This window comes from Echinops telfairi, unplaced genomic scaffold (assembly GCF_000313985.2).
Source record: "Echinops telfairi isolate 266 unplaced genomic scaffold, ASM31398v2 ScPeMD7_3509;HRSCAF=4178, whole genome shotgun sequence".
Classification (NCBI taxonomy): Eukaryota; Metazoa; Chordata; class Mammalia; order Afrosoricida; family Tenrecidae; genus Echinops; species Echinops telfairi.
The window spans coordinates 17,422,804-17,436,971 of record NW_022107407.1 but is presented as its reverse complement, the minus strand read 5'-3'; the positions used below and the strand labels follow the sequence as shown (position 1 = coordinate 17,436,971).

The 14,168-nt window shown below is 34.3% G+C and overlaps 1 protein-coding gene across 3 annotated transcripts in view; it reads right to left on the bottom strand.

The window, feature by feature from the left end:
- STXBP5L (syntaxin binding protein 5L) overlaps positions 1 to 14,168 on the bottom strand; it is a 372,896-nt gene that overhangs the window by 238,526 nt on the left and 120,202 nt on the right. For all 3 annotated transcript variants that reach the window (XM_045294276.1, XM_004709789.4, XM_004709790.3), the window contains exons 5-6: positions 4,853 to 4,987; positions 270 to 333 (exon numbers count right to left, since the gene is read on the bottom strand). In XM_045294276.1, coding sequence (XP_045150211.1) covers positions 270 to 333; positions 4,853 to 4,987 — 199 coding nt within the window. The remainder of the gene's footprint in view (positions 1 to 269; positions 334 to 4,852; positions 4,988 to 14,168) is intronic.

Below are 14,168 nucleotides of genomic sequence, written 5' to 3'. Positions count from 1 at the left end.
TGAAAATAATGTTTCATGAATTACATGTCTCCTCAAAATTCTAGAATTAAATATCAACTTTCGCTCTAAGTGAAATTAAAGTCTTAATTTGGGACCATCATTAGAGTGTATATGTGTAGTTCATGCATTTTTTTCATTTGCTCACTCATTTGTTCAACATGTCAGATGACAGTGATTAATACGCTAGTTGTTAGGTATGAAATATTGAAAGAAATATGTTTATTCAGGAATAAAGAAAAATACAAGGATAATGATAGTATGATACTCACTTTCCCTTCATCTCTTGGGCTATCACTTAAATGTACAACTGGACCTGGATGAGTCTTCGTGGATCTGTTAAATCAATTCAAAACAATAATTAAAAAGATAAACATTTAAACACCTTACAGCTAGATACTTAAATTCTCATTGTCATGAAGGCAATTCCAACTCCTGATGACCCAGGGTGAATCATAGTAGAACTATTCCATAGGATTTTCTTGACTGTAATATTTACAGAAGCAGATCACCAGACCTTTCGTCTATGGTATCACTGGTGGATTTGAACCACCAAAGTTCTGGTAGCACAGTATTTAAATGTTAGGCCAATGGATTGAATTCACAAGCTGTTCCGTGGGAGACAGATCTAGCAGTGTGCTTCCATAGAAGTCACAGCTTTGGAAACAATACAGGACAGTACACAATAGGTTGATATGAGTGTACACTTACTCGAGGGCAATGGGTTTGGATTGTGGGGGTTGTAGTTGAGAGAAAATTGCACCTCTCAGGGACCCTGTATTGAAATTAGCTCTTAATAACCAGGGTTTTAATCCATATTAATTAAAATTTTTTATTGCTTTCTTTTTTTTTTTGGTTGCTTTCTTTACTGATATATAAGGAGTGGCTTTTAAAGAATTAGATTTAAAAACATAGACTCATATAATAATGGATCCTTCATTATCTGAAATTATGGCCAGATCTGAGCCTAAGAAAATTTGAAAATTAACTTTTATTTATTTATTTTTAATCATTTTATTGGGGGTTCATATAATTCATCACAATCCATACATCCATCCATTGGGTCAAGCACATTTGTACATTTCTTGCCATCATCATTCTCAAAACATTTGCTTTCTACTTGAGCCCTTGGTATCAGCTCCTCATTTTTTCCACTTCATCCCTGCTCCCTTCTCCCTCAGGAACCCTTGATAATGTATAAATTATTATTATTTTGTCATATCTTACACTGTCCGATGTCTCCCTTCACCCAATTTTCTGTTGTCCGTCCCCCATTGAGGAAGTTATATGTAGATCCTTGTAAGCGGTTTCCCCTTTCCACTCTACCCTCTCTCCACTCTCCCGGTATCGCCACTTAACATCACTGGTCCTGAAGGGTTCATCTGTCCTGGTTTCCCTGTGTTTCCAGTTCCCATCTGTACCAGTGTACATCCTCTGCTCTAGCCAGATTTATAAGGTAGAATTGGAATCACGATAGTGGGGCGGGGGGAGGATGCATTTAGGAACTAGAGGAAAGTTGTATGTCTCATTGCTACACTGCACCCTGACTGGATTGTCTCCTCCCCATAACCCTTCTGTAAGGGGATGCCCAGTTGCCTACATATGGGTCTTGGGCCCCCAATCTGCACTTCCCTCATTCACAATGATTTGATTTTTTTGTTCTTTGATGCCTGATACCTGATCCCTTTGACACCTTGTGATCACACAGGCTGGTGTGCTTCTTCCATGTGGGCTTTGTTGCTTCTTAGTTCGATGGCTGTTTGTTTACCTTCAAGCCTTTAAGACCCCAGATGCTATATCTTTTGATAGCCAGGCACCATCATCTTTCTTCACCACATTTGCTTATGCACGCATTTGTCTTCCGCGATCTTGGAGGTGAGCACACAATGATATGACTTTTTGTTCTTTGATGTCTGATTCCTGATCCCTTTGACACCTCATGATCACACAGGCTGATGTGCTTCTTCCATGTGGGCTTTGTTGCTTCTGAGCTAGATGTCTGCTTGTTTACCTTCAAGCCTTTAAGACTCCAGATACTATGTCTTTTGATAGCTGGGCACCATCAGCTTTCTTCACCACATTTGCTTATGCCCTCGCTTTGTCTTCAGCAATCGTGTCGGGAAGGTGAGCATAATGGAGTGCCAGTTTAATAGAACAAAGTATTCTTGCATTGAGGGAGTACTTGAGAGGTGGCCCAATGTCCATCTGCTACCTTAATAGTAAACCTATAAATATTTGCATATAGATCTATTTCCCCATCCTCATATATAAATATATCGACATATGTACATGTGAATTTAAATTTTATTTGTACACACAGGGAATTCTATAGCCACAGTGCTTAGTCTGTATACTTGTTTTATCCAAATTGCAAAGTCACTCCAAATTTAAATTTCCTGGCCATAAAATCACTTCTGATTTTCCCACAAAGAAAGGTGTTGTGGCCCTTTTAATTTATAAAAAAAAAATCTCTAATGATAGTCAGTTTCTTACTAACTGACAGCCAGAAACCTATTTATCTTATTATGTCATATTTGTTTGGTGAGCTATAAGAGTTAATAACAGAGAATTATGATTCTAACAGCATATTGCTAAGATAATGTGTACTCTATCAATCTTCCTTTAAATTCTAATTTCATATTTGTCATATTTCTTTTAGTTTACATATATATAATCAATATAATTATATTTTAGAATATATGCAAGGAGAAAAGAAACTAGAAAGGGCTTCATAAAACATTAACAAAACTTTTTACAATTTCCCCAACATTTATATGTAATTTATAATTTATATATAAATGTAGTGCTTAATGGTGGCATAGTGGGTTACTTATTGGGTTGCTAATCAGAGTCAGAGGTTCAAACTCACCAGCAACTCCACAGACAAAACATGAAGTTTTGGCTTCTGTAAAGATTTACAGCCTTAGAGACACACAGGGACAGCGCTTTTCTGTTCTCTAGGGTCACTATGAGTCAGAATTAACTCATAGACATATAAATAATTTGCCTATGATAGGAAACAGTGTCCTTCAGTTATCCTTTAGGAAGCAACAATAGCCCACAACCCTCTTATCAGTCTCTTGAGTTTGGTTGGACAAGCATTAACCAAAGTAAACTCCATGATAAATTATTAGAAATACATGATATTTTACACAATGAAGGTCCAAATAAGTTTGGAAAGCTTTGAATTAAAGTAGGGCTTTTTATTTTGTTTTTGCTACAAAACTTCTTATATGAAAATAGATAATATCCACTTCAATATTTCCTAAAATTTTTGGTTCACAGAACCTTTGCCTACTGACCATATTAAGGAAATTGCTGAAGTTTAATTTGGTAAACACTTATTAGATCAAATGCAAAACTTCTCTGTTTGTATTCTTTATAAAATGCTCAACTATAGAACATAATCTATAATTGAACTGCAATTATTTATAATGCCTTTATGAGGCTATAGAAAAAATACTATTTGCTGTTTAAAAGAAAATACACAGAAGACACAAAAGTTAAAAAGAGAAAAAAATCTTCACATAATTTCAGTACACAGAGATAATGATTATTAACATTTTGGTATATTTCTACCAACTTTTGTTCTAACATTAAACTTCCCCAAACTACAAAGCACTCCTTATCAAATGTATAAAGTTCTTATGAACTCTATAGCTTGTCAATTCCACAAAGATTACTTTAGACAGAATTATCAATAAACTTAAGTTCATCTAATATCTACCAAAACAATGCTCAACAATTCTACTATCACTATTTTCTTTTATTCATCACAATGCTTGATTGCTAGTTTCTTTTGTAGATTTCTTTTTCACACTCTTCACATATCTTAAGTAGTATTATGCCTTGCTATTCTGCTCTAGACTATGCTCTATTTTCATACATTATATGGAGTCGTAAGTTTCAGAACCTGACAAAGATACAAATGAGTAAAATAGGCTGGAAAGGTACTGTGCCTTTATATGTTACACCTTATTATGGAAAGTTGTATTCAGCTTCAGTTGTTTAGTGTTGTGGAGGAATAAACCAAACCAAACTCATTGTCATTGAGACAATTCTGTCTTGATCTTGGTTTTTTTTGTTTGTTTTTTTTTTAAGTGCTGGAGGTGGTTTTTTTTTTGTTTGTTTGTTTGTTTTATTTATTTAAACATTTTATTAGGGGTTCATACAACTGTTATCCCAATCTATACACACATCAATTGTGTAAAGCGTATTTGTACATCATTTCTCAAAACATTTTCTCTCCATTTAAACCCCCGACATTAGGTCCTCATTTTTCCCCTCCCTCCCCACTCCCCCCTCCCACATGAGCCCTTGATAGTTTATAAATGGGTATTTTGTCATATCTTGCCCTGTCCGACTTCTCCCTTCATCCACTTTTCGGTTGTCTGTCCCCCAGGGAGGAGGTCACACACAGTTCCATGTAATCGGTTCCCTCTTTCCTACCCATTCTCCCTTTACCCTCCCTGTTTTGATCTTGGTTATTTTTACATAAAACTAATTGTAGTCACAATCCATTTGCCAATCCCCAACCTTCATCTACTAAGGTTAACTATAAAGTAATGAGATAATTTCCATGTATAGCTTGAGGAGTGAGATTTATTATTTCACCATCAAATTTTCTTTACATAGGTTTTAATTATTTACAGTCTTTGGAAAGTCTTATTAACATTTACTAATACTAAAATATCCATTTTTAAAGCCTATTATTTTCAACTATTTTAGCTAACTTTTCCACTAAAATTAATCATATATTATCTAAGAATGTTTTATGACTGTAATTTAATAAAAATGTTACATAGTTATATGAAATATTTAAGCCACATAAATTAATATCGAAGTTCAAACTTACAGTTCAATTGCTTTGTTCCACATGATAACATATCCAGAAAGAATGAAAGATTCAATATTTACAATATGTGTATTTCCTCTTTCTGTTCCAACATAGAGCCATTTACTCTGGAAAGGTAGATGACAGTAAGTAATTCTGAAAGAAAGAAAATTACAATTAAAATATCAAAATTTTATGTTTGATATTATCTTTTTATACGTATTATGCAGTGTTAATTATATAAATATTAAAATGTACTACATACTCAAGCAGCAGTTTATCATAATCCAAAAACTGAACCAAACTCATTGCCAGTGAGTCAATGCTTAGTCATAGCCACACAATCGGATAGAGTTGAACTGTCTCTGTGAGCTTCCAATACTAACTCTATGGAGTAGAAAGTCCTGTCTTTCTTCCACGGAGCAGCTGGTGATTTCAAACTTCTAACCTTGCAGTTAGCAATTCAAGGTGTAAACACTACTGCAATCATATTTCTGATGGTGTAAATCAAATATTAAATCACTAAAAACAGTCACAATAAGTGTCAGGCACTATGATGCTAATTTCATTTAAATTATTTCTATTTTTGAAAACAATCTTGCATGACACATATATGTTTGACAAAAACAAAACTAAGGCTGCAGCTTTTTTTGTTTGTTCAGGACAGCTAATAAGTGGCAAACCTGGGATTCAAACTCAGTCCTATTTGGTTGCAAAATTACCATATTTGCATTTGGCTACATTGGCATTATTTAGGTAATGCTAACTTTAAATAAAACTCATTGTTGTTGCTCAGTGCCATTGACTGGGTCTCACACTGACTCTATGGTCAACATAATGAAAACTCTTCCCTTTCTATGACATCCTCACAATCATTGCTCTATGTGAGCCCATTGTTGTGGTCACTATGTTAAACCATCTTATCCAAGATTTTCCTTGTTTGCACTGATGTGCTGATTTATCAAGCTTGATGTCCTTCTCCAGAATTTAGTCCTTCCTGATTACACATCACTAGCCTGACTTCAAGGAACATTGTAGTTGTACTTCTTCCAAGGTGGATTCATCTGTTTTTTAGGTAGTCGATGATATATTTCATGTTCTCTGCCAACACCATAATTCAAAGGCATGGATCCTTCTCTGGTTTTACTTTTACTGTCCAATTTTCACATATATATGAGATGATTAAAATACTGTGGCTTGACACTTTCAATATTTTATTCATTTATCACAGTGATTCTTAATGGTTCAATTCTAAGGATTTTGTTTTCTTTCTGTTGAAGTATAATGCATACCCAAGCCTATAGTTGTCATTCTTATTAAACATAATTTGAAACATAAGTATTTCAAATTATCTTCATTTTCAGCAAGTGAGGTTGTACCATCTGCATATTGTAGTTTATAATACGTCTTCCTAAAATCCTGGTGCCACACTTATCTTCATATAATACATCTTTCTGGCATCTTCTGCTTTAAGCTCAACCAAGATTCATCTAACATCAGCAATTACTTCCCTTATTCCATATCATCTTCTGAATTTGGCTTGAGTTTTTACAGTTCCCTACTATCATGCCTATTTTTAAATTATCTCAAGCAAAACTTTATATATATATCTAATATTAATAATATTTTTCAATAATATCCACATTATGAAACATATGAAGTATAGATTTCAGAGTTCCAAAAGGATGTAGCTATGTCTGTATGAGATGATAGATTATTTTAATTTTCATTTGGATGTTTGGCATCCAAGTAGCCCTCTTACTCCCCAAATTTAAAGGTAAGTGACCCTTTGATTTCTTAGGACATGTAGTAAGTAGTCTAGTAGGCATGGCTCTGCCTCTATGAATGAGTGTTATTGAAAGTTTTTCCCTATCATCCATTGTTTGTGTAAATAGTGTCCAGTCACTAATGTGTTTAATTTGTACAAGTAAAAATTTCATGCATTTCAGTCTGAAACTCACATATACATATATATAATTTCCTTTTCTCAACAGTGTTTTAAATTCTAGACCATTGGCTAGATTAATTACACTATCAGTAGAATCACCTTATGCACCAAGGGGATGATTTGTACTATTCTTTCTCATAAAATGATAATGAAGTCTCTAAAGGGAACCAGAAACATATACATACTATAGATATATGAATGGATCTGAGACTGACATTTAATTCTAGCCCCAATCTAAGAACAATTGCTTATTAAGACAAGGCTCTGATCCATGCTCACCCTCATGAAGAGATCACTAAAGATATGGGTGCTACAGCAAAGTATGGTGAAGACATTATCAGAAACAATAGCTTCTGGGGTCTTAAAGGCTTGCCTTCAAATAAGCAGCCATATAAATAAAGCATTAACTAAGTTTACAGGGAAAAAGCACACCAGCTTGTGTGATCCAAGGATAATAAATAATAAAATCCAAATCTGAAGGAAGAAATGGCATCAGAGCTTAAATTGGTTTGCAGAAGGTTATGCATAGCAGTGATTAAACCTCTGGCGAATCCTCTCTTACCATAGTCAAGGGATGTGAACAGCTTTGCTATCAGACAGACAGCACTATAGGGTCAATTATGTTAGGAGTAGTTGAGTTAAAATGTAACACCTTGATTTTTGGTCCCCCTTTTGACACATTTTAAAGTTGTTTCAGTTTTAAATATTTGTAGCTTTCTCTTCAATTGCTGTCTTTCTCTTAGTTTTGTCATTGTTGGTTTATTATTATTTTTTATTGTTTGTGTTTTGTATGAGTATCTGTATATAAAATACAGGATAAGTACTGTCTAGAGACAATAACTAGATTAATAAATTACCTAGTGACATAACAGGGGAGGTCAGGGGGAAAGTTGAGGGGTAACAAAAATGGGTATGAGAAGAAAATGTTCTGAAATTGATTGTGGTGATGGGTGAACAACTCATCTTAATATGAGTGAAGTATTAAAATTGATGATATATTAATTCTATGCCATGAAAATTATTTTAAAATGGTCAGTAATTCACTATTCTCTTCTTCCTTCATCTCAACAAAGTTCCAGCTCCCTGACCAGCTCTAAGAACCTATCCAGAACAACCAAGACTCCTACTTATTAAATCTAAAAATTGACCAGATTCTGATATCCCCAGCAATGTTACTCTAATTTGACCTAATCATGCTTTAAAAGACAATGAAGGATACCCAGGGCCAAGATGGCACCTTAGTCAGACACACCATACAACCTCTCCTCCCCCAACCCACTACAACAAAGACCCAGAAACCAAGTAAAATAAATTCAGATAATCACCTTGAAACTCTGAAAAGTGAACAGAAGAAATCCTCAGAAGTAAAATAAAGTTTCAAATCTGAAACAGGGACTAAGAGATGTTGAGCTACAAATGATGAGAACGTCAAAATAAAAGTGAATAAATGGTATCCTTTAGAACTTCCATACGGAGAAGTCAGGTGATAATAAAACATTTTTTAAATGACTGTTTTAAACATCAGAAGAGAAAGATAAGTTTCAGATAACCACAAAGAAGATTAATAAATCTACTCACAAATAAAAATGATAAAATCTCAATAAACACATAAATTACAGCAGTGAAGTATATGAAAAGGAGTCAGCTTAGAAAATGAAACGGGACAGCGAAACCAAACACACACACAAGCCTAACTATATGGCAGCAGTGAATTTATACCTATTGATTATCACGTTGAGGCATAAAGTGGCAGAATAGTTTCATTTTCTTTTAAAGACCATATGTTGCCTACAAAAGACACATCATAGACACAAAAGGATGTAAAAATATTTATCAACAAACAGAAAGAAAAGAAAGCAGGGAATAGTCATAATAAGGCTTTAAATCAAAATCCAATATAGGTGGAAATAAGGACATTATATAATAATTAAAGGGTCAGTTCACCAAGAAGACATATGTCTGCATCCAATGACAAAGTCCTAAAACATATACAACAACTCAAAACTGAAAAGAAAAATAGTTCTACATTAATAGCAGGAGTCTTAAATACAGCAATTTTAATGATGGATTGAACAACTACAAAGAAACTCAACAAAGGTAGAGACAAAATAAATAATACAATCAATCAACTCAACCTCATTGTTGTTCTTTGGTGCCATGGATTTGGTTTTAACTCATAGCTTCCCTATGGACAACAGAACGAAATACTGCCTGATACTCTGCCAGCCTCACAATTCTTATGTTTGAGACTATCGATGCAGCCACTGTATCAATCTATCTTGTGGAAGACCTTCCTGTGTTCACTGCCCCATTGCTTTAGCAAGATTGATGTCTTTCTCCAGGGACTGGTCTCTGCTGAAAATTTGTCCAAAGTATGTGAGTTGTAGGACGTCTCACCATCCTTGCCTCTAAGGAACATTCTGGCTGTACTTCCAAGACAGATTTATTGGTTCATTTGGCAGTCCATAGTACTTTCAAAATTATTTGCCAGCACCATATTCTTCGGTCTTCCTTATTCAATATCCAACTTTCACATGCATAATGAGACAATGGAAAATACCATGACTCAGGTCAGGTGCAATTTAGTCCTAAGAGTTAACCTTCTTGCTCTTCAACACATTCAAGAGAACTTGTGTAAAATATTTGCCTAATGCAATGCGTTGTTTGATCTCTTGACTGCTGCTTCCATGAGCATTGGTTATGGACCTAGTTAAGATGAAATCCTTGACAAATTCAATCTCTTCTCCATTTATCATTATGCTACCTTTTGGTCCAGTTGTGAGGATTTTGGTTTTCTTTACATTGAGTTGTAACCCATACTGAAGGTTGTAATCCTTGATCTTCATCAGCAAGTGCTTCAAGTCCTGCTCACTTTCAGCAAGCAAGGCTATGCCATTTGTATCTTGTAGGTTGTTAATAAACCTTCTTCCAATCCTAATGGCTCCTTCTTCATATAATCAAGAAGTTGGTTTGGAATTGGGTCATTAAAAATCAAAACACAATACTTAGGTTTCTAAAGCTGAATAAATGTGTAGATCTTTGAAAACTTTTTACTAATTCTTCCTTCTGACTTCCTTTTAAAACTATAAATGTTAACTTACATACAAATTCCCCAGTTATGAATTTTATATACAATTAGGACAAAAATTAAAATTTAAATACAAATATAAAAACTAAATAATATTATGTGCCAGGTGAAATGTACAGAAATAACTTCACAATATGAATATGATTCTGATGACAAAGGTTCTTAAGACTTTGATGTGCATCTACTTTGTACTTTTCTCTCAATGGTTTCACCTACTTTAAACCCTTTGTTCCATAGTACACTATCACATTATTTCATAATCATTCGGCAAGAATACATATTTTATATTCCTAGTGCATCTGTTATTAATTTCTTGATCTATAATCATTAAAATAGTATGATTTGGTCATAATACCATAAATACAAATTTACCTTCACCTATTGAAGATATGTGGTTGTAGTTTTGCATTAAATCACTTATTTAAGTGATTCAGAATGTTCATTAAGTCTATTGTAAAAATTAAAATATTATTATCAGAAATTATTGAAGAAAATTCATGTACCCCAATAGTATGCCTGTAGGGCCCCGGGTGGCATAGTTGCTTAAGTACTGGGCTACTAATAGCAAGGTTAGCAGTTAGAACCTGCCAGCTGCTCAAGAGGAAGATGAGGCTTTCTACTTCCATAACGATTTCCAACTTTGGAAACCCAGAAGTAAAAGTCTATAGGGTATTTATGAGTAAGAATTGACTCAATACTAGTGACTGCATCTGAGATTCCTTTGAGAAATGCTACCATAAGATATATCTGGAAAAAAAAATTTAATAAAGTAAATGTTTTAAAATGATAGACATTATACTATAGTAAATTTAGTAAGATAGCTCATCTTTAAAAGTTAGAATTATAAGACACAAGTAAGCAAAAATTTTGCCTGGCATTAGTTGGAAAGAAGTCTAAATAAATAAAAGTCTAAAAACAATCATATCCCTACAATTATTGGTATTATATAACAATGGCCTAATGTGGGAGCAAGTGAACTATTTTATAAAGGGCTAATCAATATATTTTAGGCCTTGAAGGCCATATGATCTCTTTGTAATCACTCAGCTCTTCTATTGTAGCAAAAAAAGCAGCCAAGAGATAATATGTTAATGAATAAATATGGTTATATTTAAAAAAATAAAATGAAACTTCACTTACAAACATAGGCAATAGGTCACATTTAGATGACTACTCAGTTAGCTGATGCTAGATATACATGCTTGAGATGTGTAGTTTCATGCAAAATGTATTGGCTAAAAATCTCAAGAACCTTTTTTATGAAATATATTACATCATTGGGAGCCACAGAACATAAACTTTTTCTTGATTTTTCAGGATGATATTTTTCATCTAAGGGAAATTTGTGTAATTTTTATGGATTTTAAAAATAGCTATTATAAAATTGGTTGGAGCAAGTCAGAAATATCTATGGTCAAAAGATTCTTAATTTATATTATTGAATAATATATTAAAAATAATAAACCAAGTACAGAAAATCCAATCATTTATTTAATAAACATTTTAAAGGTACTATGTATCAGCATCTACATTCTAGAAATATAAAATTTATAAAACACAGCCCAAGCCCTTTGGGAATTTAGAACTAAAAATAATTTGGCAGAACTGAGTGATAAAATTTTATTATTCTTTTAGTTCATTTATAAGTAGTGAAATAAAGTCAGAAACACACTTTCTATAATAAATAAACCTGAAAAATAATGTTTTTCTTGAAACTCTCATAGAATTAGGAGCCCTGGTGGGATAGTGGTTATATGTTGGGCTGCTAACTGCAAAGTCAGAAGTTCAAAATCAGTAGTTGCTCTGTAGGAAAAAAGACAGGGCTGTTTACTCCCATAAAGAGTTACAGGACGTATAACCCCCCTCGAGGAAGATGAATAACAGAACTGTGGGGGAAGGGATACATCAGATGGTGTAAGATATGAAATATATATATGTATAATTTATTAAGGGTTCACAAGGGTGGTGGGGGGAGAATAAAGAGGAGCTGATATCTGTAAAAGCCCCCAATAAAATACTAAAATTTTTTTTTAATAAAGAGGTTTGTTATATAGAAAGGAAAAGAAAAAAACAGTTACAGTCTTGAAAACTCACAGGGGGAGTTCTACTCTATCCTATAGGGTTGCTATGAGTTGGCATCGACTTGATGGCAGTGATGTTGTTTTGTTTCTTTTTAGACATTTTATTAGAAGCTTTTACAGATAGTATTAAAATTCATAGTTCCATTAGATCAAGCATAATTGGACAATTGCTCCCATCATCATTTTCAATACATTTCCCTTCTTCCTGAACTCATTGATATCAGCGCTCCTTTATCCCCTCCCTCCCATCCCTACCACCCCCCTGAACCCTTAATATATTATATATATATATATTTTTTGCCATAACTTAGACCATCCCATGTATACATTCACCTATAATTCTGATGTTTGCTCCCCTCGAGTGGGGTTATATAGTCATCATTGCTATCAGTTACCCCTTCGCCTCTTTGCCCCCCCTCTATTCCTGTATCCTCAGCGAGTTATTACTCCCCTTACTGCTTCTGTGGGGTTTATCTATCTTGAATTTCATGCATCAAAAGATCTTAATTGTACCAATATGCATACACAGGTCTAGCTAAGATTAGTGAAATAAAACTAAGGCCATAATAGTGGGAGGAGGAAATTCACAAAGAACTAGACGATAGTTTAGTGTTATATCAGTTTTCTACTGCACACTGGATATATCATCCCTTCCATATGGCCCTTCTGTGAGCGGCTGTCCAATTGCCTTACAGATGGGCTTTGGGTCTCCACTTTGCCTATGTTCCTTCACGTCTGTTTGATTGCTTGAGGTCACAGGATAAGTCACCACCCTAAATTTTAGCGACTCAAGAAAATACAGATAATCATAGCTGAGATCAGTTTACTTGAAGCAGCAACTACTGAACCCCAAAACTTATGGAAACATTTGAATAATAATTTTGACAAATTTCTAGAGGCTGAGTGTGGTGTGGATTAACCTAATACCGCCTTAGGGAAGCCACCACACTTTCATAAGTTGGCTGTTGTTTTTTACTTTCATAAGTTCTTTACTCAAGAATCTCACCAAGTTCTCACAGTTATGAACCTAGAAAAATCATCAAAAGTCTTTGTCAAAGATGGGTAAAGGAAATCGTTGTGAAATATGTATACTACATAACAAAGGCCTACTATTCAGTGAAAAAGACCTTAGTAAAAACTTATCTCACATAGGCAGAACAGCAATTACCCACCCCAGCCAACTCTAGTTTCCTTGTCTCATTTAAGTGGGGAGGAAGTGAAATGTTTAGAAATACCAAGAAAGTCACAATCCAAGGACACAGGCCCACTAAGACTAAGACTTAATCATAAGATCATATAAAGATCCCTTTACCCATTCTTCATTTATCATCAGAAATGACATATAACTATAGTGGGTTATAGCTAGAATTACTCCAAGACTAATACTCAAGCAGGAATTCTTTTTTTTTTTTTCTTTTTTAAATCATTTATTGGGGGCTCGTATAACTCATCACAATACATACATACATCAATTGTATAAAGCACATTTGTACATTTGTTACCCTCATCATACTCAAAACATTTGCTCTCCATGTAAGCCCCTGGCATCAGCTCCTCTTTCCCCGCTCCCTCATGAACCCTTGATCATTTATAAATGATTATTTTGTCCTCTCTTACGGCATGTGGTTTTCTTGCGGTGTCTTTGCTGATCTAGCTGTTAGGGTCATGTTAGCTTCATCGAATGCATTACAGAGCATTCCTTCCTTCTCTATCTTATGGAAATGTTGAAACAGCATTAGTTTCGATTCTTCTTTAAATATTTGGTGGAATCCTTGCAGTGGGGACCCATTTAATCACTGATTGGATCTCTTCACTTGTCATGAATCTGAGACTTTCTACTTCCTCTTGAATCAGTTTGGGATAAATTGTGTACTAAAGATTTATCTACTTAAGTTGTCCACTTTGTTGTACTACAGTTTTTCATAGCATCGGATTGTAGGTCTCTTTTAGTCTGTTGGGTCGATCGTAATATGCTCTCTTTCAGCTTTTGTTTTGGTTATTTGTATCTTTTCTCTTTTCTCCTTTGTCCATCTGGCTCAAAAGAACAAACTTACTACCATCAAGTAGTGAGGTACCCTATAGGACAAGGTAGAACTACCCCTGTGAGTTTCTGAAATTGTAAATCCTCATGAGAGTAGAAAGCCTCATCTTTCTCCTGCAGACTGACGGGTAGTTTCAAACTGGTGACTTTGAAGTTAGCAACCCATAGCATAATCACTA